We start from the raw sequence: 27874 nt of genomic DNA on the forward strand, positions 1-27874 counted from the left end.
CAGAGGTAGGAGGATCGCCGTGAGTTAAAGACCACCCCCAAACTACAGTGAATTCCAGGCTAGCCTGAGCTAAAGTGAGAGTGAGAGAGAGAGAAAGAGAGAGCTAGAGTGAGATACTATCTTGAAAAGTACAAAATGGATACAGAGCAAAATTTTGTGCACTGATGGTGAGACTGCTTATTAGCACATCTATCATGTGGAAGAGATGTATGCACGCCCGTGCTGAACCTGTGTGCACCGTTGGTGAGACTGTTCATTAGCACACCTATCATATGGAAGAGATGTATGTATGCCCATGTTGCGGCAGTATTCACAACGGTCAAGATGAGTGATTAATCAAAGTACTCATCAACTGATAAAGGAGACAGTGGAACAGCGTTCAGCCTATTAAAAGAAGGAAATCCTGTCACTGCCATCAATATGGGTGACCCTACAAGACATTGCACTCTGAAATAAGCCAGGCACTGAAAGACAAATCCCCACGATTACAATTCTGTGTAGACTCCGGAAAAGCTGAACTTATATGAGAGGAGAATGGTGGTGGCTCACAGACACTAGGAGGAGGAGGAGGAATGGGAAAATAATGGTCCAGGAGTACAACGTTTCAATTAAACTGAAAGAATACATTTTTGTGATTCACCACATAGCATGGTGACTACAGTCACCAATGACTTAACTCTTTTTTTCAAATTTGCTAACAGAGAGCCGGGCATGGTGGCTCATGCCTTTAATCCCAGCACTTGGGAAGCAGAAGTTGGAGGATTGCTGTGAGTTCAAGGCCACCCTGAGACTACAGAGTGAATTCCAGGTCAGCCTGGGCTACAGTGAGACCCTACCTTGAAAGAAAAATTGCTAACAGAGTACATTTTAAATGTTTTTAAAAATATTTTATTTTTATTTATTTATTTGATAGAAAGAGGGTGAGAGAGAGAGCGAGAATGGGTGCACCAGGGCTCCAGCAAACAAACTCCAGATGCACGCAGCCCCTTGTGCATCTGGCTTACATGGGTCTTGGGGAATCGAACCTGGGTCCTTTGGCTTTGCAGACAAATGCCTCAGCTGCTAAGCCATCCCCTCCAGCCCCCTAAATGTTTATGCTACAGAAGTATGTAAGGTGATGATATATAAATTAGCTTAATTTAATCATTCCATAATGTATACATGTACCAAACTCCTATTTCATTTTACAACTTTGTACAATTATTTGCCCATTAAAAACAAAGACAAGGCCTGGAGAGATGGCTTAGCGGTTAAGCGCTTGCCTGTGAAGCCTAAGGACCCCGGTTCAAGGCTCGGTTCCCCAGATCCCACGTTAGCCAGATGCACAAGGGGGCGCATGCATCTGGAGTTCATTTGCAGTGGCTGGAAGCCCTGGTGCGCCCATTCTCTCTCTCTCCCTCTATCTGTCTTTCTCTCTGTGTCTGTCACTCTCAAATAAATAAATGAACAAAATATTAAAAAAAAAAAAACAAAGACAAGCCAGATGTGGGTGGCACACGCCTTTAACCCAGCACTCGGGGGGCAGAGGTAGGAGGATCACCACGAGTTCAAGGCCACCCTGAAACTACATAGTGAATTCCAGGTCAGCCTGGACTAGAGTGAAACTCTACCTTAAAAATCAAAAAGCAGTTAAGGCGCTTGCCTGTGAAGCCTAAGGACCCAGGTTTGATTCTCCAGATTCCATGAAAGCCAGTTGCACATGCATCTGGAGTTCGTTTGCAGTGGCTAGAGGCCTTGGCATGCCCATTCTCTCTCTCTCAAATAAAAGAATGATTTTTCAAAAATACCAAAAAAAAAAAAAATCCAAAAACGAAAACAGCCAAAAAGGGGCTGGAGAGATGGTTTAGTGGTTAAAGTGCTTGCCTGCAAAACCTAAGGATTCATGTTCAATTTTCCAGATCCCATCTGTAAGCCAGATGCACAAAGATGAGGCAAGCACAAGGTTGCATATGCCCATTAGGTGATACAAGCATCTGGAGTTTGATTTCAGTGGCTGAGGCCCTAGTGTGTCAATTCTCTATCTCTCTCTTTGTCTCTCTCCCTCTTTGTAAAAAAAAAAAAAAAAAAATTTAAAGCCAACAAGATCTGGGGAGATGTCTCAGTGGTTAAAGGTACTTGTTTGCAAAGCCTGCTGGCTTAGAGTTTGATTCCCAGTACCACATAAAACCAGATGCACAAAATGGTGCATGCATCTGGAAATTCATTTACAGCAGCAAGATGTCCTGATGTATCCACATTCCCCCCCCTCTGTCACACACACACACACATATAACTAAGTAAAAAAATTTAAGTCCAAATAAAATTAAATAGTAATAATAAATCTTAAAATAGTTAAAAATTAAAAATTAATGACAGGGGGATGCAGAAATGGCTTAGCAGTTAAGGTGCTTGCCTGCAAAGCCAAAGGACCCAGGTTTAATTCCCCAGGACCCTCATAAGCAGGATACACACGTGGTGCATGCATCTGAAGTTCGTTCGCAGTGACTGAAGACCCTGGCACACCCAACATCTCTCTCTTTCTATCTGACCCCCTCAAGTAAATAAAATTTAAAAATTAATGACAATGAGAGCATGGGTTCTGCCACCAGCCTTTTGGACTAGATTCTTAATAGTTCTGTCATTCACATCAGCCATTTGACACTGAGGTCCGTCACTGGGGACAATGATGGTACCCGGCAGGCAGTGAGGAAGTCTAGAATGTTCAGAATATCTACAGCAGTGTCTGGCACAGAATCAGGAACTAGATGAGGGCTTTGGTTACTATGATCATGTGTAAAGGAGGGAGCTGCGCCTCATTCCCGTTTTATAGAAGAGGCTTAGAAAGGTTGAGTCTTGCCAGAGGTCACACAGCAGATGAACCGAAGAGGCAGGATTAGAACCCTGCTCTTTCACTCCCAAGGCTAGGGCTCTGACACTTGCCTGCCTCACCAGCCCTGACAGCTCTGAGGCTTGTCCAGGCACAAACAGGCCCTGTTTTACCCAAGGGCTGTTCCACCTCCATCCCTTCATCCCCCAATCCTCTGATTATCTCCCACTGTGAGGCACCCTCATGCACTCCCTACCGGTGATTTCATCTCATGGGTAGCCCCTGGCTCCGCAGACCCGCTGCTGCTGGTGCGGCGAGATCCGGGGCCCAGTGCTTCTCCCAGGCCTGTACTGGAGCTCTTGGGCAAAGACATGGGTGTGGCAGCCGTGTGGATGATAAGAGGCGGCAGCAGGCTCTTCCGCAGTTCCGGGTGCTCCCCCAGAGAGACCACTGCAGGGAGAAGGGAGGAGAGCCTGAGTCCACCTAGGGCAGGTCCATGGCTAGGGTCTGTACTTACAGAAATGTACTCACAGGCCAAGCGCTTCTTCCTGTCCCCATCGCCATCCACACTGGGTGAAAAGAAATCAGGCTCTGATTCGGACTTGTTGGCATCTCCCTAGGGTGGGGAAACAGTGGACCATTACGACCCTGGTCAGGCAGCTGTCATCCAGATGGGCCCAGGTCTCCCTCTCTTCACACAAACACACTACATATAGGCCACGGGAACCAACAACCAAGGCACGAGGCATGCATGGGGGCAGGCCAGACCACCCAGGCTGGGGGGGGGCCTGAGGCTTCCCAGGGCTGATGCCTCTGCCTCCCACCAGCCACACCTTAGAAAAGGCCACAGCTAATCCGAGCCCACAGCATAACCAGCCTGGCTGGACTGGCACCAAGGCTGGCTGGGGAAAGAAGGAGTGGCTGGATGGACAGGTGGCACAGGCCAGAGAGGATGAGGACCTGGTTGAAGTGGTTAGTAGAGCCTCAATTCCAGAAGTCCACTTGAGGCTCCCTGCCTGCTCTCCATGACGCACCTCCCTGAGTCTCATGCCTAGAAAGACCCTAGAAGGAAACTTAAAGACTCCAGTGCAAGAATGCCCCTCTTCTCTCCTCTACCTGCCTCAGGCCCCAACTCCTCCCTGGCCCCATTTCTACTGCCCTCTCTGTCTCTGGGATAGCTTTTTTCTCTCTCTCTCTCTGTTCCTTCTTGGCAGGTCAGTAGGTTTCCCAGTAATTACACACTTCTCCTTAAGAAGTTATTAAAAAATACTTGATTGCTACTGTTGATAAGGACATAAATATTAGGTAATTGGCATCTCAGGGGATCATTTTCATTAACTCAGTTTACATCCCTAACGAGACCTTTAATTATCAAGTAGGATCTCCAGGGGGCCACTAGGGACGCGTAGCACCATGGGGTCCCGTGGGAAGCCTGGCTTTGCCCCAAATTCTAGTGCCAGTGCAGGAAACGGCAGGGCCCAGACTCATTGTAGGGGTCAGGGGAGGAACATGCCTGGAGAGGGCTGGCTGGACCTCATCAGGTGGCTGGGTCGCCAGACTCTTAGGTGGGTTTAAAATTCTATTCTGGCAAAAGCCACATCTTATCCCCATCTCCTCCAAGGACTTATTCTGAGCTGAGGCAGCTGTGGGGGGTCTCCAAAGGGCAAAGGGAGAAGGGACAGAGGTGGGGGAGCATGTTCTGTGGCCAGGGGTCTTAACTTCACTGAGGCCAGAGGTCCCAGACTCTTTCAGGACCTGGGTATAGACAGGCACTCATGTGGCGCTCACACACACGTGCACACAGAGGATTCTAAGTCCCTTCCTTCTTTGGCCCAATCCACCAGCCGACTGTCTGATGAGATTGTGCCCTCTGCGAGTTGATGGGGACAGAAGCAAAGAGGCTCTTCCCTTCTGTGTCCTGGGGAAGGTGGGGGGGGGGAAGGGACTTAAAATCAAAGCAAACCTCACAACACCAATGACCACCACGGCGACCACAGGTTGCACAGCAGCTGAGCACAGACACAGGGGTAGAGTAGAGGAGGCACCGGGTGCAGGGGCATGCCAACTCGTGATTGTGTACCTACCCCCTGGGAGTCGACAGGCAGCTGAATACAGCTTAACTGTCCACTCGCATCTTCCCGTTTGCTGATTTCCTACAGGGAGAGGGGGAGGCAGGGGAGGGCCGCTGGTCACAGGCGCTCGGGCCTTCAAATATCAGCAGTGTCCCAAGAGGATGGAGAAAAGGAAATGAGAGACACCAGGTGGGGGGAGTGGGACAGCGCAGCCTTCCAGATTTCAACGTCAGGCGCCCAGGCCAGAGCGAATCTGAAGGGTGAAGGCAGAAGCCATGGAGACGGGACAAGGGCAGGAGAGGATCAAGCGCCTCCCCCCACCCCGGGAATCCTGGTAACAGTGACCATGGTTCTTTTCTTCTTTTTTTCTTTCTTTTTTTTTGGTGTGATACTGAGGATCAAGCCATGACCTTGCACATTCCAGGCAATTGCTCTACCACTGAACTATATCCCCCAGCTGTTGGGTTTTTTTTTTTTAATTTTTATTTATTTATTTATTTATTTATTTATTTATTTTTTTGAGACAGGTTCTCACTTATGCAGCCTCTTGCCTCAGCCACAGCCGGGATTACAGGCATGGTGCTGCTTCCCATGCCCATGTAGCCTCATGCCCAGCCCCAGAGTGCTTATTAACATCAGCTCACTTCCTGGAAAGGCAGGAGATAGTGCCACTACACCCATCTTCCAGGGCAGGTACCTGAGGTCAGAGAGGTTAAGGAAACTGCCTGCATCTCCGGCTGGAAACGCAGCTCCTCTTTTCCCTGCCCTGAGGCATGCACGTGGAAGTGGCAGGGGAGAGCGGGAAAGAGGAGTGGGCAGAGAAGCAGGGGACGGGGCCTGTATGAGGAGGAAAGTGAGGCCTCGTCATTTCTAAGTCTCTTGGCTTCATTCCTTTCAGCTCAGAGGAAATGTGTCTGCCCCATGTGAGGTGGGATGTGACCGGTGACAGTGGGATGGTGGCTATGATGTTGTTTAGGATCAATTAATGGCCACACACAGAGCCTACTGTCTGTTCATTTAATTAAGTGCATGGATGACAAATACACAGGAATTCAGGGCACTGCCCCCTGGGAGTTAGGAAATCGGCAGCCCAAACAGGCTTTTCCCCCAAGGGCACCCCCTGCCCACTCTCAGCAAAGCCAGCAAGGAATCTCCTGTTGAAGTGGGACAGTCACCCCCTTCACCAATGCAAGTTGCCTTATTTGAACCAACAAAAGAAAACAATGTCCCAGGCCATCACAATCCCAAAGCCAGTCTCCCCTGCCTGACCATGGAACCTCCTGAGACCCCATACAGAAAAGGGCAGGTGGCCCTAGAGGTGTGCAGGTCATCAGCATTGAATGACCATCCCCTAGCCGCGCCACCACATGGGGACAATGGAGCATCTGGTCCAGCTCCTCTCACAGGCACTTAAGGGCCTCCAGCTGCTACCTTCCCCATGGGGGAGAGATTGAACCTCGAAATCCTTCCTCCATCCCACCCCACACCTGAAACATCCCAGCCCAAGGCCCCAGGTCCTTTGAGGTACCCTCCCGCAAGGGCACTTGCATTACAAAGGTTGAGAATAGGGTAGCCTCTGGGGCCCTTACCAACTCCCCCTCTGATGCTGGGAGAGCTCTCAGGCCCCCAGCAGGGCCAGGCTGACCGGGCCAGGCACGTGAGGGTCAGGCAGCTCCGTTCCCACACTCAGACATCACTGCTGCCTAGCAACCAGGCCAACTCGGCTGCACTCAATTTAACCAGGTGTCTGTGAAAGCTGAGTGTTGGGGAGCTCTCTGTGCTGGACACCCCAGGACTGCCACGGCGGCGCAGTGAAGGAAACTAGCTTGAGGCATTTTACACTTCCCTCTGCATTGTGCCATAGGACTTTCCCCCCTGAGGGACCCCATTTTGAGTTGCTTTGGGAAAGGGATGAAGGGACCCATCCCCAGCAGCTCCTCTTCCTCCTCCTCTTCCTGCAACTGCTAAGCATGAGGCTCTCGGGGGAGCCCTGTGGTACCCCTCAACTCTTCAGGCCCTGGGGAAACCTCAAAGACGTGTCCCATTATAGGGAGAGTATCACTGGCTCTCTGTCCCTGCAAGAGGTCCATCTATCACCAAAGCCTGCCCCCCGCCCCCCAGCTACCCTCGCTGCCACCCAGCGGGGAGGAAATGTGATGATGGATAACTACCGAATTAAAACAAGAAGTAGAAGAAAGACCAGTGTGGAACAGCTGCTTCGGCACCCCCAAAGCCCAGCCTGGCCCACGGGGAACAGCCCTCCCTTGCAAGGCTGGGAAAGAGTCGGAAAATAGATTTTTGTTTTTCCACCGTGTGTGCTGGGTATTTATAGACCAGGCCGCAGCGGGAGTTTCCATCCGGGTCACCCAGAGAGAAATGGACCAAGAGCTTCTTCAGGCCCAAGCTAGCACATTTCTAGGTTGGGTCAACCTGTCCTGTTTGAGGTACCAGGATGCTGGGGGTGGGTGTGAGGGTTTTGGTGGGAAAGGCCGGCAGAGCTGAAGGAGAAAGGGGTGAGACCCTTGGACAGAGGCTGAGACTTGGCACAGCCAGGGCAGGATCAATGTGAATCAATATTAATTGATGACGCTGCCTGTGACGAAGGCGATGGGAGTCTGGGCTGGAAATAGGACGCTCAGCTCTGCCATGCCCGCAGCTAATTGGGCTCATTTCTCACCCTGGGCAGCTCAGCCCTGCCCGGAGCCCTAGTGGCATCTTCATCAGCTCAGTCTGTGCTCAAATGTCTTGCACACGAGCCTCCCGCCGCCCTCAGCTGGGATGAGTCCTCTCCAGATGTCCCGTGTAGGGGCTCTTGCTCTGCGGTCTAGCTGCGTGGGTCCCGACACTTGGTTTCTCTGACTTTCTGGGGACGTATGTAACTGAAACCCATGCCCACTGGCCTATATCCTAGGGACACCGCGCATACCCATCCTGTCTCGTCCTCGATGAGGGGCTGCATGGGACACCTCCTACTTCAGGCCCAGCCTGGCTTAGTCCAAGAGGCGCTGCCTGCAGGATCACAGGACTGACAGCCAGCCGTCGGGGGAGGGGGGAGTTCAAGACAAGTAGCCATTCCTCCTGGGAATGGGACTGTCCTAGGCAGGGTGAGGCGGTCAGAGCAGGGGGTTACCTCTGCCTGGAAGCCCTCCACCAGAATGGCGACAAGCAGGTTAAAGAGCACGTAGTTGCCAAAGGTCATGAGGGCGATGAAGTAAAGTGCAGCCCAGGATGACGTAGAGGCCATACCATTGTAGAGGACTTTATTCCAGTCCTCCTGAGTCAGGATCTGCAAGCAGGGGACAGGAGTCAGGGCTGGTCTGTGCACCCCAACCTCCCCGACTCACCACTGCCCTGTGACCCTTGCACCTGAAAGACAGTGACAATGGCCCAGAGCAGGGAATCAAAGTTCTTCCGGTCTGGCAGCGTGTCCCCATCTCGTTCCGATGCAAACTTGCAGCCGAAAAGATGCATGCCCAGGATGCTGGAGACAGGGAAACCCCAGAGAGGGTCAGGGCCCCGCGCTCCCACCCCGGCCCACCCCGCAAGTGGCCTTCAGCCGCGCTCACCTGAAGATGAAGATGAAGAGCATGAGCAGCATGCAGAAGGTGGCCACGTTGTCCATGGTCTTCATGAGCACCACGAGCTGCCGCTGCAGTGCAGGCAGGAAGCGCACCAGCTTGAGCACCCGCATCAGGCGGAAGGTCCGCAGCACCGACAGGCCGCCCCCCTGCTGGCCCACGATCTCCCACACGCTGTGGGGAGGTGGGGTGCAGGCGGCCTGAGACCCTGAACTTTTGCCTCCTCCTGCCTCCCCTTTCAGAGGCCTCGGTCGTCACACCTGGGGTCTGCACTGGCCAAACCCAGCTCGGGGGAAGGGACATGCATGGCCCTCCTAGGGCCTCCAAGCAAGATTCTGAGAATCCAGGTGACAGCCACAGCCCCTTTGACAGTCCCCTCCTAGCCAGACACATCACTGCCTGGCAGCGGGCAGCCCTGAAATCGGGCCAATGCAACAACATCAAGTTGGGGGATATTTGCTTTGTTCTTTTCTAATGAAATCTAAAGCCAATTCCAAAAACTAATAAAGCAGTTCTCCTGGCCCCAGGCCTAAGTGGAGTGGTGGTGGTGGCGAGTGGGGAGAGGGAGGGGGTTGGAATTCTTTCCCAAGGTCTTGGAAACCCTAAAGCAAGTTGCTGGGCATCTGAGCTGGTTTCCGAGCACCCTGTGAGCAGGGCAAGCGAGTTGGACCTCATTTCTACTCTGCCTCCTCTCCAACTCTGCAACCCTCACCCACCCCAGGCCTGGTGGGGCTGAGGATTAGAGGCAGACACACGGGAGGGACAGGGGCCTGGCCAAAGGAGCTGCTGGCCCTGGGAGAACCAGGTGAGGCCCCATACCTCAGGCCATCCCTGATGGCATTCTTCCAGCCAGAGGCGGAGGGGAGCAGTCCTACCTGATGACGACGATGACGCCGTCAAAGATGTTGTAGGGATTCTTGATGTAGCCAAAGGGACCGTACACGAGCAGCTTCAGCAGCATCTCCAGGGCAAAGAGGCTGGTGAAGACGATGTTGCTGATTTCCAGGGCGTTGGTGAGCTCCTCGGGCTGGAGGGCAGGGGGATGTAGGAGCACACTTACCCTTCAGCCCTGCATGCCCGCCTCCTGAGCACGGGGCCCCGGGGAGAGGAGGACCATCTAGGAGGAAAGGCACTCAAGGGCAGCCACCCCAGGAAAGGGACCCATGAACCCCATTCCCAATCGTTCCGCAGGACTGGGTTTCGCCTTTACTGGAGGCTTGTATGTGAGTTCTGTTCTGTCTCTCACGGGAGTTCTGACAGCTGCCTGTCCCATGGTGCCACACCAGTGCAAAGGCTCGGGACAGCCAGGTGATTGGGCTGCAACCCCAGGGCCACAGCCAAGGCTTCCCATGTGTACAACCTGTCACACAGCCCCACTAAGTTACACGCGTTCTGCAGCTACGCCGTGGACTGGGCAGTCTGCTCTCAGGTAACGGCAGCTCTGCTTCCTTCCTTCCTTCCAACCCCCCCCCTCAACAAGCGTGAATGGACACGCTCCTGGTCACGCATGTGTTAATGGGCAAGAGGGAGGCCCCGAGGACGAGGGGTCTCAGTCAGAGAAGCCAGGATATCTGAAATAAGCCTCAACATCACTCACTCTATGACCTTCCATAAGATTCCCAATCTCTGGCCAACTGTAAAACACCAGAGGTAATTCTTTTTATGCTCTTACTGAGGGTCTGGGATTGGGACCAAGGATGCATCCTCGTGAGGCCCTCAGAAAACAACAAATCGCATCACATCTGCTGTTTCAGCTCACTAGTTGCTGCCTCTCCAGTACGAAGTGCCCGCTGTATGCCTAGCAACATAACAGGCACTGAAGGAGCTGTAAAAACAGGCCTGCCAAGCTCCCGCCTCCCAGGAGCTTGGTGTCTAGCTGGAAACAAGTTGTACACACACTAAACAGCTGAGTAACCACAAGGGGCCTTAGACCCTGCCTTGGTGCCAAAACAAATGATCCAGACAGTTAATCTGAGAGTTCAAGGGAGAGAAGGTGAGGAGTAAAGATGCTAAGAAAGGCTGTCAGGAGACAGCACTTGAAATGAACTCCCAAGGGCAAGTGGGTCTCCCAGGGGAGGAGCGGGGAGGGGTGGGGTGCATGGGCAACAGGGCAGCTTCTCTCTGGGGGAGAAGGGAGGAGTGTGGTCTGACTGAGGGCTAAGATACAGACAGAGATGCGACTGGCTCAGGGGTGCTGCTGCTTACCCGACAGATAAAAGGCAACCCAAAGGCTGGAGAGATAGCTTAGTGGTTAAGGCACTTGCCTGCAAAGCCAAAGGGCCTAGGTTCAATTCCCCAGTTCCTATGTAAAGCCAGATGCATGAGGTGCCACTTGCGTCTGGAGTTTGTTTGCAGTGACTAGAAGCCCTGGCATGCCCATTCTCTCTCTCTCTCTCTCTCTCTCTCTCTCTCTCTCTGTGTGTGTGTGTGTGTGTGTCTTTCTCTCTGTTTGCAAATAAGTAAATAAAAACTAAAATAAATCAATAAACTGGGTGTGGTAGCACAAGCCTTTAATCCTAACACTACTGAGATAGGAGGATCGCCCTGAGTTCAAGGCCACCCTGAGACTACATGGTGAATTCCAGGTCAGCCTGGGCCAGAGCAAAAGGCTGGGCTCAGCACCAGCCACCCAACCACACAAGCGTGAAGACCTGAGCATGCATCTCAACCCCAGTGCACCTCCAGTGAGATGAGAGGCTGTGACAGGAGCCCGGAAGCTCCCGGTCCAGCTAGCCTGGCACAAGCAGTAGCGAACTCGGGTCCCTCTTCAAACAAGGCCGAAGGTGAAGACGTGCGCCCAGGGTTGTCCTCTGACCCCTACATGCACACCCTGGCACAGCACTCACACCTGAACACACACAGATATATATATACACACAGAAGATTGTTTTATTAAGTCTGAATTAAGAACTAGCCACATGAGGCCCTTATTCCATCAGACACCTCCTCCTGCTCACCCAGCTGCCTCGTCTGGCTGCCCAAGCACGAAGCCAGGTTCTGGGAACGACCAAATGTATCCTAATGGCCCCAATCTGTGTGGCCAGGCTGGGAGGAGCTGGAAGGAAAGGGCTTCTCACTAGCAGGTGGGGATATTTGGGGACCTCTCAGACCATATACAGGGTTCTTCCTAAAGGCAGGCCTTGGGTGAGCTGGCCAGAGGGTGAGCGGCTATTAGGGGAATTTCTGTGACCCTCAGCCTTGCTCCAGCACATCTCAAGCGTGCATTTGCTTCACAAGCTATAATGGAGGAGGAAGATAGACTGCCACCAGACCTTGTTAATGGGGTCACACCAAGACTAGGGACCTTTAGTCCCTCCAGTGTGACTATGGAGCCGAAGGTGGGGAAGAGGCCATTATAAGTGAGACAAAGCCCAAGGCTCAGACCCCTCCTGACTCCACTCTGCACTCCCAAAGGTAGCTGTCAGGGAGTGGTGGTCGAGGAGTCTCCCTCCCTGTCAGTCAGCTACCTGTCCACACTTTCACCCTAAGCACTGATCGCACTGGTGTGGTAATTCGCCACATGCCACCCGCCTAACAGCCTCCTCTGCTCATGCTACAGGGATCAGAAGAGGCCAAGAAATGTTGGTGATGACTTCCAAGTCACAGGGCAGGAAGAGACAGGGATAGAGTCAATCACACAACACCCTGACCCCAGTAACCACACAGTCAGGATTGAGACTCAAGCCACAGAGATGGTGAGAGGCCTGTGAATCCAGAGACGTGAGGAGCTAAATATAGGACATATCTTCTTTATTCAATATTTTTAAACTTTCATTTATTTGTTAGAGACAGAAATAAAGAGAGAGGAGAGAGATGGGGAGGGAATGGGCGCACCAGGGCCTCTAGCCACTGCAAACGAACTCCAGATTCATGCACCACCTTGTACATCTGGCTTACCTGGGACCTTGGGACCTGGAGAATTGAACCTGGCTCCCTAGGCTTCGCAGGCAAGCATCTTAACTGCTAAACCAGCCCTGACATATATTCTGGGGTCTACAAAATTGTATCTTTCTTTCTTTTTCTTTTTCTTTTCTTTCTTTCTTTCTTTCTTTTTTTTTTTTTTTTTGGTTTTTTGAGGTAAGGTCTCACTCTAGCCCAGGCTGACCTGGAATTCACTATGTAGTCACAGGATGGCCTTGAACTCAGGGCGATCCTCCTACCTCTGCCTTCCAAGTGTTGGGATTAAAGGCATGTGCTCCAAATTGTACTTCAAACGAATAAAAGCACAAAGTGTCATGAAAACATAGCCAAGGCACATTTACAGGTGGGTTTTGTGTCATGTAAGTCGTACAAATTGGGCTGGACAGATGGTTCAGCTGTTAAGGCACTTTTCTGCAGAGCCTAATGACCTGTGGTTCGATTTCCCAGTACTCATATAAAGCCAAATGCACAAAGTAGTGCATGCATCTGGGGTTTATTTGCAACTTTTAAATATACTTAAAAATTTTTTTTTAATTTATTTGAGAGAGAAAGAGGGAGAGAGAGAGAGAATGGGTGCGCCAGGGCCTCTAGCTCCAGATACTGTGCCCTTATGCATCTGGCTTACGTGAGTCCTAGAGAATCAAACCAGGGTCCTTAGGCTTCACCGGCAAACGCCTTAACTGCTAAGCCATCTCTCCAGCCCTGTTTGCAACTTTTAGAGGCCCTGGCATGTCCATTCTCATTCCCCCCTCTCTCTGCTTAAAATAAATAAATAATATTTTATTTTTAAAAAACTGTACAAATTGAGCATCCCTGGTCTGAAAACTCCAATCCAAAATGTGCCAAACTCCAGAGCTTTCTAAGCACTAACACAAGTGGAAAATTCCCACCTGACCTCATATAATGGGGCACAGTCAAAGAAAGCACACTGAAAATGTAGTATAAAAATTACCACCACCAGGCAGTCAGTGTATAAGGAGTATATGAGCCATAAATGAATGTAAGCATGGTCCCATCCCTAAGATGTCTCATGATGTGCATGCAAATACTCCTGAATCCCACATCCAAAACTCCAAAATGCTTCTGGTCCCAAACATTTTGAACGAATATGAGATAATTCAATTTGTACTTCAAAAAAGCTACTAAAATAAATATTAATGAAACTCCTTAAATTTTTTATTTTTCAGTTTTTCCTTTTGTCACTTATTTTTAATTTTTCCCCTCCCCTTTCCACTGAATCTCTTATTTCCAGCTAGTCCCTCTTTTTTTGACTTTTTTTTTTTTTTGTGGTGGGGTCTTGCTCTAGCCAAGGCTGACCTGAAATTCACTTTGTAGTCTCAGGGTGGTCTTGAACTCACAACTGTCCTACCTCTGCCTCCCAAATGCCGGTATAAGGCCACCACGTCCAGCTTTAGTCCCTCTTTTAAAAAAAAAAAATTGTCTCTTTATATACAGAGAGAGAGAGAGAAGAGAGACAGGGACAGAGAATAGGCACATCAGGGTTTCCAGCCACTGCAAAATCCAGATGCATGTGTCACTTTGTGCATCTGGCTTTACGTAGTGACTTGGGAATTGAACCTGAGTGGTTAGGCTTCGCAGGCAAGCACCTTGACTGCTGAGCCATTTCTCTAGCACCCCTCTTCTTTTTGATGTCTTTGTCCCCCTCCTCCACCATCCATGACTAAATGCTGACGAGCCCAATATCATGCGGTTCTGGTACAGGAAACCCTGGTTACTGTGAGGTCACAGATGCAGGAGCTGCTTCGTGTCCCGAAGATGGCATTTCAGAGTGCTCCTCCCTCCTCCCATCCTCGCTCTGGCTCTTACATTCCCTTTTTGTTTGTTTGTTTGTTTAAATTTATTTATTTACTTACTTATTGATTTTGGTTTTTCAAGGTAGGGTCTCACTCTAGCCCAGGCTGACCTGAAATTCACTATGGAGTCTCAGGGTAGCCTGAAACTCATAGCGATCCTCCTACCTCTGTCTCCCGAGAGCTGGGATTAAAGGTGTGCGCCACCACACCCAGCTTGGCTCTTATATTCTTTTTTTAAGATTTATTTTTACTTATTTATTTATTAAAGACAGAGAGAGGGGGAGAGAGAGAGGCAGAGAGAGAATGGGCATGCTAGGGCCTCTAGCCACTGCAAACCAACTCCAGACACATGCACCACCATGTGCATCTGGCTTACATAGGACCTAGAGAATTGAACCTGGGTCCTTAGGCTTTGCAGGCATGTGCCTTAACTGTTAAGCCATCTCTTCAGCCTGGCTCTTAATGAAACTTTTTTTCTCTTTATTTTATTTATTTATTTGTCAGGAGAGGGAGGGAGGAATGGGTGCACCAGGGCCTCTAACCACTGCAAAGGAATTCCAGATGCATGCGCCACCATGTGTGAATCGAACCTAGGTCTTTCTGGCTCACAGGCAAGTGCCGTACCCACTAAGCCACCTCTCCAGCCTGAAACTTACTTTTTTAATCAGCCAAAATCCCAATAGCTTTAAGTCATTATTTATTTTGGAAACAGTAGCCCAGGACAAACTTAAACTCATGATCCTCCTGAGCCCCCCCACCCCAGCCAAGTGCTAAGATTCCAGGTGTGGGTCACCATACTTAGCCAGCATCATAGACTTAACAGGCATTTACTCTATCAGCGAATCATGTGCATAGACGGCTGGTCTCATTCGGCCAGTGTCATCAATGAAGCCCTCAGTCAATGACTGGAACCAACAGTCCAGGAGCACATGCACACTTCTCTCACCTGTACACCCCTTGAGGCTGGCATCATGGTGCCCATCAATTAGAAGCAGTAGCAAAGGCTAAAGGCCCCCACCCACCCTGCCAAGCAGCTCTGGAGAAGTAGGATTGTTTGGTGCGGGTGGACTGGTGACACTTGGCGCTGTCACTCCGTTGCACACACCTAGGAGCCAGCCAGGCCTCTTTCTTCCCCAAACCCACTATCCCACCCCCCAGAAAGCCACAGCCAGACAGCCAGGTCTCTCCAAGTTACTAAGTCGGAGGCTGGGAATGTTTTGCAAACCCAGGACAGGACCCAGACACAATCTTAGTAACACAGTTGCCCCAGGGGACTGCAGTGTAATCCTGACCACTGCCACCTCAAAGGGGCAGAGGCATAGCCAGGTTCTACTAGTACCCAGCTCCGAACAATGGGGCTGAGGGTACTTCCTCTGTACTCACAGCTAAATGAGGGAGGGAGGGAGGCAGGGAGAGGAGGGTGAGAAGAAGAGAGGGAAAGAGGAGAGAGCTCTCAGGCAGCCCAGTAAGCTGAGGCTTGGAGAGATATGGAACTTGACGGAGGTCACACATGGCCTTCAGGACTCTTTTCACAATGTCAGCCTTACACTCACCCAGAAAGCCACAAAGAAAGCACACAAGGTCTTTTAGCAGGTTCTAACCTCCCTTCCCTGGCTCCCTGGCTTTAGAATGCCTTTCTCAGCAGGGCGTGGCGGTACACACCTCTAAAGAGAGGTAGGAGAACTGCTGTGATTTCGAGGCCACTTAAGAGTACAGAGAGAATTTCAGGTCAGCCTGGACTAGAGAGAAACTCTACCTCGAAAAACAAAAAACAAAAAAAATAAAAAATCCTTTTTCCGGTCTCAGCTGTATCCATATCTGCAGTCACCAGAGGTCAGGGCCCAGAGGACACCTGGACCTGAGATTCTGACCTCTGTTCCAGGCTAATACTCACTTATGGATCTCTTTTCCTGACCCCTTACCCACCCTCCCCTCTATCTATCACCTAGGGCCCAGGTGAGGTAGGCCCTCAGTACATAGCATCTTTCTTTCTTTTCTTTTTTTTTTTTTTTTGTTTTGTTTTTCTGAGGTAGGGTCTCACTAGCCCAGGCTGACCTGGAATTCACTATGTAGTCTCAAGCTGGCCTCGAACTCATGGCGATCTTCCTACCTCTGCCTCCCGAGTAGCTGGGATTAAAGGCATGTGCCACCACGCCTGGCTTAGTACATGGCATCTTCAAGTGCCCTGTGTGGGCAAGAATTTCCAGATAAAAGGTGGAATTGAACCTGAAGACAACAGGCCTGCCAAAGCTGAGCCTCTCTACCTGTGCGACCCTGGCAAATCCCTTAGCAGCTTGGAACCCCAGGAGCCTCTTCTGCTAAACCGAGTGCCATCACCTCTTCATGAGGCTAATCTGCAGAGCAGAGGTGTTAAACCAGGGCCAGGCTTGGGTGATCCTGTGGGCATGGGAGGTGGGGTAGGCCTCAGGTGTGGCAGGACAGAGCGTCTGTGAGGTGCAGCTCTGCAGGAGCAAAAGCCGGGAATGCCATGCAGCTCAAAGCCAGCTGAGGCCAGGGACCCAGCGGGGAAGACGATGCAGGAGAGTGCCCATCGAGGGCATCTGCAGCTGGGGGGAGGGCAGCAGAAGCGCAGGGCAGAGGAGGGAATGTGTAGGGTCATACTCAAGTCCAAAAATAAAGTGGATGGAAAAGACAGTGGGGAAATGAAGCTGCAAGACCCACCAGGGCCCAGGCACGGCGGCCTCCACCTTCAATTCAGGCCAGAGGAGCTTTGGCCTATAGCGCTGCCCCTAATGCTTCTGGGGCGGTGGACAGAGGAGATATGCAAAGCAGTGTGTTAAGAAGATTAATCCAGCTGCGGTGCTGGCAGTTTGAGGGTGGCTTGGAGGGGAGGAGCAATTAAGGGATACTGCAGCAGTTCAGGCAGGAGGTCTGAGAGCCATTTCTGACAGACAGGGATATGTCTTTCCCAGGGAAGGGAGGTGGGATAAGCCACCACAACCCTGTTCAAGCCTCGCTCCCAGCCTACCTCCTCAGCTCCCACCTGCTCCACCAGCCTTAAATCTCTGCTCACTCACTGGGACTCCACAGCTCACCTCAACCCTGCTAATGATGGTCTTTCCTTCCCTCCTTCCCTCCCTCCCTCCCTCCCTCCCTCCCTCCCTCCCTCTCTCTTTCTTTCTTTCTTTATTGAGGTAGGGTGTCACTCTAGCCCAGGCTGACCTGGAATTCACTCTGTAGTCTCAGGGTGGCCTCGAACTCACAGCAATTCTACCTCTGCCTCCCGAGTGCTGGGATCAAAGGCATGCACCATCATGCCCGGCTAAGGGTGGTCTTTCCTGCCGCTCTCACTCACTCACCCAGGAGCCAAGGTCTAGGCAGGTTGTAGGGACGGATGAGGTTCCGGAAGTCAGGAACCTTCAAGGAGGTGTGAGAAGTCAGGGGACAGTGGGTGGCAGGAGGTTCCCAAGGAATCCCACAGGGCACATACAGAGCAGGGCCTGGCCCTCTCCCTTGGCTTGGGCCTCACCTCTCAGAGCACAGCCCCCTCCAGCACCCTCACGTCACTGTCACTAGGACCTCCCAGCCGGGGCAGAGTTAAGGGTCGGCTTTGGTCCCTCCACATCTCTCCAGGTGCCAGAAGGCTCTGAAGTAAAAATATAGGACAGGAAGTTGCAGCACAGACACAGTGCTGGCTCAGCTTCGAGACAGCCAACCCAGGCCCCTGGCCCTTAGAATTCTGGAGCCTCAAGTCAGCCATGGTGGCACCCCACACGCCCGGAACCCCAGTACTCAGGAAGCAGAGGCAAGAGGACCAAGAATTCAAGGTCATTCTCGGCCGTATATTGAGTTTGAGGCCAGCCAGGGCTGCAATGTGGATACCAGGAAGGGAGGGAGGGAGGGAAGGAGGAAGGAAAGGGACTCTGAAATCTCACTGTACTCTTCACCCGCCCAGACAGGCTCTGGTCTGGAGCCCATGGTGGACCATCTGAAGGCCACCATCATACAGACCGCAGAGGGCTCCCCTTGGCCCCGGTGAGCCCTCATGCCCACGCCTCTCTGGAGCCCTGGAGCCGCTGAGCCGCGCTAGTCAGAGTCACGAACGAGGCCATGCTGGCTGAGCAGCCTGCAGTTTTCTTTAGCCCCAGTCCTCTGAACCCCTGTGCTGGTCTCCATCTCCCTCTGGAGCCGCCCCAGACCTTTCTCTTCCCCCAGCCCCTTCCCATAGCCACTCCTGCCTCACAGGTGGCAGTCCTGCATCCTCCTCACCTCCCTCCCTTCCTCCTCCGCCTGCACCGGGATCTGCCCCTCGGCCCCGAGTCGCCCAGCTCTCTTACGTTCCTATCCCCATTATGCCTTACTTCCCCCTTCACTCTGCTCTGGGGCCCAGCAGGCCGGCCCTCTCCAGGAACCTTACTCCCAGCTTTCCTCGTAGTGGGTGCTTTGGCAGCATGTAGCCAAGACTGCTCCCTTCTGTCCTGTGCTGGCCCAGGTCTCCCCGCAACGTGTAACCCACTCCCCGCCTCTCTATGGGCCGCTTTCCAGCATCTCTCTCCCCTTGGGCCAACATTCCGCAGAGTTCAGTCTAGGCTCCGGCCCTCTCCTTGGCGCCCTCTCTCCACCATCACCTCACTCCAGCTGTCACCGGGGTGTAGAGGACACTAAGCAAGCTCCCATCAACCCCTGGCTCCTCATCCAGGGAGCTAGAAGTGCAGGCCTGATAGCCCTCTCAGCATGGCCCGCGGCCATCTGCAACTCAGCACATCCAAAGCAAACCGCTCCCTTCCTCTCCTCGGTGAACCTGTTCCTTCCCTCTCAGCCCACTCTCCTGTGCTTGCAGATTGCGGCTTGGAACCCTGGGGTTATCCGGGAGTCATGCCTGCCCTTCATCTCTCCCGACAGTCAGGTGCCAAAGCCCCAGACCCTGCCAGTGAGACTTTTGTCCTGTCCACCCCTCATTCTCCTCGTCTGCTCACCACTCACCTGGCATGGGGCCCTCACGGCCTCTCTGAGTGGTAGAAAAGGCTCCCACCCCGGCCTGGCTTACACCTACTGGCACCTCCAGCTTTCTTCCTTGGAGCTAGAATCATGCCACCATCACCCCTGACTCAAGCGCCTGGGGCCCCGTGCCACCCAGCGCATTTCCCAGTCAGGCTGCTGGAATGTCCCCTCACCCTCCCAGGGCTTTTTTCCTAAAGACATCTCCCTCTCCTGGGGTGGAAGTAGAAACCCCTTTCCTGTGTCCCCTGCAGTCTGGCTTCTGTCACTGGTCATGAATTGTCTATGAAACAGAACGCCTTTTGCACCAGAGCCTGCTTTACTGGGTTCTCTGGCTCTATCTGCAACCCCTGGCATTCTAGAGTTCTGTTTTAGTGAGCTGGGCTGAGGATGTACTCCCTGTGTGGAACTAGGGTAACCTAGAGCCAAGGGACTCCTGAAAGGACAAAGACACCCCTCAACCAGACATTTCCAAAAGAGCACTCTCCTGCTCCCATATCCCAGACCCTTCGAAACTGCAGGTCCAAGTAAGCCATCGAAGGACGGTCCATTAAGCCTTGCTTGGCCCCCAGCCCCCAGATCCTCTACCTGAAGGCCAAGGGACAGGTCTGGGTGGAAGCCTTGCCCTCAAAGGCCACAGCTGCAATGTCTGTGCTGCATACATGCGTGCATGCATGCGTGTGTGTTGGGGGGAGAACACCCCAGCTTTCAATAGAATCAAAAGTTGAGATACAGCAGATCTGGACCCCTGCCCCACCCCCAGCTTCCCTTGCTGTGAACAGCCAGCCTCATTCACTTATAAATAGAAACCCTCTCTGGACATATATCTAGAGTGACAGGATGGGCCCAGAGACTTGAGTGGCAAGCAAAATTGTCCACTACTCTGCTGTCCTCTCCTGTCCTACAAGATCATATACCTTGAACCATTCCCTCAGGTTGTCCAGCCCCATGTGCTGTCCTCTTGCTTCTAGGATGAGAAGTTAGCACCTGCACCCCTGTTACGACTCGAGAGAATGATCAAGGAGCACCTGTGATGTGGAGACCCCATTCTGTTCCCTCCTTTCCTCCTGAGGGTATCTGGTCCTCATGCAGCCCCAGATGGGAGACAGAGTCCAGCTTTATATTTTTTTTCAGAGAGGTACCAGGGTGGCCACCAGCTCATACCTGCTCAATTTCTACACTGTCTCCCCAGGAGAAGCCTGGGGTCAGCTTTGCTAACCCCACCTCTAACAGCCACCTGGTGCCCCTGGTGTCAGCGCTCCCCGGCCCTTTTCCTCTCTCTCCAGCAACAAAGCTGCAGCACAGACCGCTGCAAGAGCCCCTCGTTGGCACACTGCCTCCCGTCTCCTTCCCTCCCCTCTACACCCACATGGCTTCCGGAAGGCTTTTGATAGAACATAAAAACTGATCATATCACGCACAGACTTGCTTAAATCTTTGCTGAGAACTATCACCTCCAGGACACAATCCATTTCCTTCTTTTGCTTCTCGGGGCCTGACCCTGCATTTTTTACCAACCTCGCTTCTTGTCACTTGTCTATCCCAGCCCCCGCCCAGGGCTTCACTCATTCTGAACAACTGCCCTCAGTCTTGACGTCTGGCGCCTCTGGACCTCCCTGTCGCTGTGCCCTTGGATGGCTGCACCCTGCCTGTCCTTCAGACTCTCCAACTCCACACTCCACTCAGTGACACATTAAAACTGGCTATGGTGGGGGCATTTATACCATGGAAATTGGCAAACTGGGTTGGTTCGTTCATTTGTTTGTTTGTTTTTGTAGTACTGGGAGTGAACCTTAGATCCTGTGGATGCTGGGCAGGCATTCTGTTCTCGAACCACACCCCAGCTCTCTTTCCTTTTCTTTTTTTTCACTTTAAAAAGTTTTTGAGGCAGGTTCTAGATAAGTTGCCCAGGTTGGCCTCAAACTTAAAAAATACATATATTTTATTTATTTACTTATTTATTTGAGAGAGAGAGAGAGAGAAAGAGAGAATGGGCATTCCAGGGCCTCTAGCCACTGCAAACGAACTCCAAATGCATGAGCCACTATGTGCATTTGGCTTGTGTGGGGCCTGGAGAATCGAACCTGGATCCTTAGGCTTTATAAGCATGCTCCTTAACCACTAAGCCATCTCTCCAGCCCAGACTCAAACTTTTTAAAAAAAACTATTTTATTTCATTTCATTTATTTGACAGAAAGGGAAAGCGGCAGAGTGATAGAGAAAATGGGCCCGCCAGGGCCTCCAGCCACTGCAAATGAACTCCAGACCTATGCGCCACCTTTTGCATCTGGCTTATGTGGGTCCTGGGGAATCAAACTAGGGTCCTTAGGTTTCACAAGTGCCTTAATCGCTAAGCCATCTCTCCAGCCCTGGAACTTTTGATTTTCTTGCCTCAGCCTTCCTAGTAGCTGGGATTGCAGGCCTGTACCACCAGACCTGGCTTGTTTGGTCTATTTTGAGGACTGGATGTTAAATATTTATCACCACACCCTGCTTAGGCCCAATGCTGATGCACAGGATTTGAGTGTGGGACAGGCAGGAGGATGGATGGACCAAGAGATGAGTCACCCAATTCACCATTCCAGCCTCCCTGTACTGCCCCCTAGTGGTTGGGGCATAACACTTGCGCTCATCTTGCATCAGTTGACGCAATGCCTAAGTCCAGTCATTTTCTTTCTACTTGCCTCCCCGGTGTCTTTCTCTTTCTCACCAGTCCCTCTGGGCACACTACTCCTGCCAATTCTTTGCTATGTGGTACTTAAGGGGTAGGTGAAACGGGAGAGTGGAGAGAATGGGGCCAGCCTGGGATGGGAACTGGGGTATAACAAAATGGTTCTAAGCAGGGCGTAAGGGTGTGTGTGGGGGGGGACAGGAGCTCATCCCCAGCAGGAGAGCTGAATGCCAGGTAAAGCAGGTGGCACTAGACGAGGACAGGGTCTGGAGAGAGACAAAAGCCTGGGCCTTCACCTCCAGGGAGTCACAGCAATCACTTGTCCAGTGCTCCTCAGTCTGATTGATACTGGGCTAGATGGTTGTATTCGCCTCATTAAGAGCCACGCAGGGCAAGTGGGAGACCCTGGCCCGCAAGCCTCTGCCGAAGCATCTGCGGAGCTCTGTCTGCATGCGGCTCCACCTCTCCAGCAGTCAGCTCTATCTGAGCCCCGAGCTCCCCCTCCCCGCCCTGTCTCTGTCCTCCTGGGCCTCAGTCTCTGCCTGAGCATTCTCTGTCTCCCCCTGTGTCTCTGACTGTCTCTGCCTCCCTTCCCACCCCTCTCCAGTCTCTGTCTCAACACCTCCCAGCTCTCATTGTCTTCTCTGTCCCCTTCTCCCCAGTTTCCATCACTCCCTCTGTGAATCTTTCTCCTTCCTGTCTCCCCTCTGGGCCCCTCTGTCTGTGTCCCTTCTGTAGCCCTCATGCCTCCTTGCTGCCCTCCCTGCCATCTCCTCTAGCCTGCTCAGGGGCCCAGATGGTGGGGTGTTCACGCCGCAGTGCCTGCAAGCACAGGGCCATGGCAGCTTCTGGGGTTTCATGCCCCCCCCGGGCCCGCCCCACTCTGAGCCAGGCAGCAGCCAGTCATCTGCCCAACCTACTGAGGACTCCCACTCATCCCCACGGGGCCTTCAGCAACCAGGTACTGGGACAAACTCATCCCTACAGCAGATGCTGCCACCACTGAATGAGGGCCTCCTGCTGCCGAGGGCGGAGGAGAACCCCTCCTTTTCCTTAGAAACTTAAGCAATGAGAAGACGCTGGAAGTACCCCAAATGATGGCCTTTCTTTCCTTTCCAAAGGGGCATCCTTCTTGACGTCTAACTGAAAGCCCTCTTGCTGTGGCTTCATCTGTCCTCGATCTGTGTGACTCAGCTTCTTCCCCCATGCAATCATAACCTTCACCAGCAGCATCTGGCTGGGTAGGAACTGCTGGGTGCATCCCCTAGAGGGAGAGGGGAGCCCTCCCAGAAGCCCCCCTCCCGCCCCCGGGTTGGGGGGAGAGGCATCTGGCCACAGCCAGCACTAAATGAAGTAGAGAAGGTTCAGGTTTGGGAGCCAAGGTGGGAGAGGTTAGGAGCTGCCACCTCTTGAGTTTCAGAAAGAAAAAAACAAAAAAACCCTGCTGTCCTCACCCACCACCAGCAGCCTGACAGAGTGGAGCACCTCTCCACAGGAGGCTGGCACAGGCAGCCTGTGCATTCATGCCCACGCCCCACGCAGCCCAGACACAACACACCCACCCAGTGCCATGCCTGCCCACCTGCTGGCACTGCAGCCAGTGTCATTCCCCTCCACCCCCACGCCTTTGCCACCATAGAGAAGTTACAGGGCATACAGCAAAGCTGTTCCATGTGGGCTGCTGAGGCAAGAGGAAGGGATGCCAATATGATGTGACAGGAGGGGAGGTGTGTGACAGGGCAACTGGAGTGAGAGAGGTCAGTGAGGCAGGAATAGAGGCTTAAGAGTCCCCTGTGAGGTGACAGTGTCACTTACCACCCATACACCCCGGCCAGGTCCCAACTGATTAAGACGCCCCACCCATGCCAGCTGGACTGGCGCAAGGCTCCCATATCTCTGCCCCAGGGCTAGGCGATGGGAAGAGGAGTGCCCATGCTCAGACCCAAACTGGGAAAGATGAGGCTCTGGAGGCCAGTTCCCTCCCCACTGCCTCAGGATGGCCAGAGCGCAAAGAGCAGAGTAGGAGAAAGCACAGAATGGCCCATGGGCTGCAGCCCCTGCCCACTGGCCTCCTCATGGTGTGCACGTGGGCTCAGCAGGGTCCCCCAGGCCATGCTTTCTGTCTGCACAGCTCAGAGGAGAGTAACCTCCTCCCCTCAGCCCAGATCCCAAAGCTCGCAGCCATCGGCCCACAGAACAAGCTTCCCTCTTCCACATGACAGCCCTTCAAATATTTGAAGATGGCTCTCGCCGTCCCTGCTGAGCTTCCACTTCTCCTGGCTAAACACCCTGCTTCTCAGAGCGGCTCCTCAAACGCCCTGGTTTCAAGTCTCCCGGCCATGCTGGGCACTCTCATCCGCCCAGAGCTGCCCTGGTTTCCAACGAGGCTCCAACCAGAGGCCGGGCCAAGACTGTCTCTCTGTTGCACCCCAACATGCATCCAAGCACGGGCACAGCCACTCGCCACCCCCGCCCTCACTCCTGCCTGCAGGGCTCTCTTGTTTCATCAATCACCGGCTGAGACAGGTGAATACTGGGGATCCCCCGGCCTGTTATGCCTTCTCTGAACACCCAGATTCCTTCCGGTGACCGGTCTGTCCCGGCTCCTGCTCATCATCTATCCACATTAAAAACCGCCTCCTCTGAGAAATCCCCAGACAGAACACACCTGGGCTGCCTGCCGAGACACCTCCACACTCCAAGCACACGGCATTCTCGGTGCTTACCCTCCAGGGTCCCCACTCATCGCTATACCTCTCCAAGCCCCCCTTCCTGTCTATGTAGGCTGGCATCACCAGCAGGGAGAGAAACCGGCCCCAGGGGAGAAGCAGCTGCCTGGAGCCAGCCTGGACCACATCCCTACCTGCTCGTGGTACTCGATGCCCATGCTCAGAGTGTTCACCAGGATAGCGATCATGATTCCCCGGCCAAAGTATTTGCTATCTACAATCTTCCGGAAAGTGTCGCAGATCAGCCTCCAGAAGGCCAGCACAGAACCAGGCTCCGTGTCCAGGCCCAGACGCCGGTGCCTCCGCCTCCGGCTGCGGGGGTCCCGGAGGTCACTGTGCTGGGCGTCCTGCGTGAACTCATAAACAGCTTCATTGTCGGAGTCACGCACCTCGCGATCGGCAGGCTCCAGTTCCCTGGCTCCTGGCTGGGCACAGTAGGGGCAGTTGTCTGGAGCACAGGCCCCACTGTCTGCCTTGGAGCAAGGGCTGGAGATCTTGCAGGAGCCATGACAGGTACCTGGAGCAGGAGGACAAGAGTCAGAGGCTCGGGGGCGTGCACCTGGGGCCTTCCTTCCCTCAAAGGATGTACGGTGCAGGTGGAAGGGTGGGGATTACAGAAACCGGGGTGCTCCAGGGGTACTCCAAACTACCCCGTGCCAAGAAAACTCCATAGATAGCATTGCTGAGTGTCCTGGGATTGAGGCAGGGGTGTGGCTTCTATGTCCTCTAAGGGCCTACAGACAGCTTCTATGACCCAGGAGCCTTCAGCGAGGAGTACAGAACATCTCCCCTCCCCAGGAAAGTCAGGCCTGCACCCATAGACTGCACTGAGTGACATTTTCCAAGGGATCCTTAAGACCCACCCACACGTGGGCACATGTCACCACACACACACTAGAAACACACATGCACATGTGCCTTACATGCACACATTCATATACCACGTGTATAGTATGCACACACTATCGGCACATCACGATATACATGCACACACCAAGCACACATGTCCCCAAACACATTCATGCCACCTGGTGCGCATACACCAGACCTCCCGCACGCGTGTGTGCGCAGACACAACAGGAACGAGCGCCATGCCCGTGTGCATGTGTACCAGGTGCATAACTCACTGTAAGCCCCAGATAATTATGTCCCCATGCACACACCAGACCCCTTCCCCCATGCACACAAACACACATCTGGACACCAGATGTGCACCTGAACACACAAAGTGACCTGTCCCGGGGCATCCATGTCTGTTTAAATCCTGCTTTCATCACAGAACACAAGAGCTGAAAGGAACCTCAAAGACCACCCAGGTAAAGCACGGCAAGGCGCCGGCTTCGAGCCCTAGCCCCTGGCAGCCACAGACACTTCTCCCTCCGGGTTCCATCTGTACAAGTCCCCCATAGTTCATGATGGTCCCAATCCTTCCTATTGCATGGGGCACATGGAAACGTGCATGTGTGATGTAACTGGCTCGTGACCCATGGCAGGGCAATGGGAGAGCTGGCGATCAGAACCTTTGGCTCAGTGTCCTGTGATGACATTTTCTGGTCCCCAAGCACATCCTCACGGGCCAATTTCCACTCCTGTGTCTCCACTCCTTCATGTCACAGAGTCCCACCCATTGGGCCATTCCAGCCCTGCATCTCTGTTATCAGCTAGCTCCCTTGGTGTGTGGCACCATGCTAACACAATCACACCCCATTTCCCCGCCAAGCTAAGGCTGAGGGTGGGGGCGGGGAGTAGACTTCAGAGTCGGATGGCCCTGAAGCTGCCCCCACCAACCCCTCAGTCTCCTTTATCCTCATGCATACAATCGGGATGCTATGCGAGCTTATCACCTGAGCTGTCCACAGGACTCAAGCGGGTCTTGCCTGCAAAGCATGTGACAGGCACACCATCGGGCAACAGTGGTTAGGCGTTACGGCCAACAGCATAAAGCAGAGCGCACAGTGAGTGCACGTGGCATAACAGTTATTACTACAGTGTAGGAATTGCGATTCCTATTTGAACAGATGAGAAAATTAGGGCTCAAAAGAAGTGACAGAAGTCGGGCGTGGTGGCGCACGCCTTTAATCCCAGCGCTCGGGAGGCAGAGGTAGGAGGATCGCCGTGAGTTCAAGGCCACCCTGAGACTACATAGTGAATTCCAGGTCAGCCTGGGCTAGAGTGAGACCCTACCTCAAAAAACAAAACAAAACAAAAAAGTGAAGGTGGCAAGGCCATGAGAGGCAGTGTGGGAAACTGAACCTTGGTCCCTGTGACTCCAGACCCCTAGACCTCTCTACACCACCACCCAGCTCCCAACCGAGGGACGCAAGCTCTGCTGCCAGCGCTCACCCGTGCTCTGTGTCTCCAGGAGCTTGTGCATGGAGCTGTAGGGCCCGGGTGGGATGTTGAGGCTGGTGAGAGTTGGGGGCCCAGAGCTGGGGGCCACCTCTACTAGCGCCTTCTCCTTTAGGGTCTCTGGTGGAGGACTGGTGTGCACAGTGGGGTACACCTTCCCACTACCCACAGTCCTACAGGATGCCTCAGATGGGGACCTGGGAGGGGGCGCCTGGCAGCGAACTGGCTCCAAGTGGCAGTCGGCATGGTAGAAGCTGTGCACAGACTCTGTACCCCTTGGAGGACCCCCAGAGAGGGTGGGTGTGGAGGGTGGTGGCAGCATGAGCCGGCGGGACCCATTGGCATCCCTGTCCTGGATCTCCGGACTGGCTCGAGGAGCCCTGAGTGTCCCATTGCCCAAGTGGTAGTGGTGGTGATGGTGATGGTGGTGATGCACCAAGTGGTGGACAGACAGACGGCGGTGTGAGCGAGAAGAGCTGCTGCTGGGCTGGGCTTCCTGGCCTCCCAGGGCCACTGGGCTGCTCAGCAGCCCGGCCCGCACACCCAAGGCTCGGGAGACCTGGGCCAGCCTACGGGCTGCCTTGCGAAGGATGTAAACCAGATACTTGAGTAGCTCCTCGTAGCAGCTGCCTGGCTCGGAAAAGCTCGCCAGGGTGCTGGCATTGGACAGGAACCTCACACGTTGTTCCCGCATCAGCTGACTTTCCCGCTGCTTGGTCTCCGAGAACTGCGTGGCAATCACCACCAGGCACAGGTTGATCATGAAGAAGGAGCCCACCTGTAGGGGTGGGGACAGGGAGAAGAGACGCCCTGAAGAGAAGCGAATCTCACAGCCAACCACCACAGACAGCTTCCTGTGGGCCAGGTATGAGTTCATGATTTCTCCAGCATTATCTCGTTTAGTTCTCATGACTGCCTCAGGACTGTTCCTGGGAACATCCATTGGGGAAGTAAGGAAGCTATTGCTCTGAGAAG

General features: G+C 53.1%; 1 protein-coding gene across 14 annotated transcripts in view; it reads right to left on the minus strand.

Annotated features, from left to right (window-relative positions):
- Cacna1g (calcium voltage-gated channel subunit alpha1 G) overlaps positions 1-27874 on the minus strand; it is a 71238-nt gene that overhangs the window by 28352 nt on the left and 15012 nt on the right. For 7 of the 14 annotated variants that reach the window (XM_004655604.2, XM_004655596.2, XM_004655587.2 and 4 more), the window contains exons 8-15: positions 26894-27677; positions 24685-25067; positions 9332-9483; positions 8445-8630; positions 8245-8359; positions 8009-8164; positions 3338-3422; positions 3063-3256 (exon numbers count right to left, since the gene is read on the minus strand). In XM_004655604.2, coding sequence (XP_004655661.1) covers positions 3063-3256; positions 3338-3422; positions 8009-8164; positions 8245-8359; positions 8445-8630; positions 9332-9483; positions 24685-25067; positions 26894-27677 — 2055 coding nt within the window. Of the gene's footprint in view, positions 1-3062; positions 3257-3337; positions 3423-4890; positions 4960-8008; positions 8165-8244; positions 8360-8444; positions 8631-9331; positions 9484-24684; positions 25068-26893; positions 27678-27874 lie in introns of all 14 variants that reach the window. The other 7 variants (XM_004655595.2, XM_004655591.3, XM_004655581.2 and 4 more) reach the window with 3 other exon arrangements.

This window comes from Jaculus jaculus, chromosome 9, assembly GCF_020740685.1.
Source record: "Jaculus jaculus isolate mJacJac1 chromosome 9, mJacJac1.mat.Y.cur, whole genome shotgun sequence".
NCBI classification, from domain to species: Eukaryota; Metazoa; Chordata; class Mammalia; order Rodentia; family Dipodidae; genus Jaculus; species Jaculus jaculus.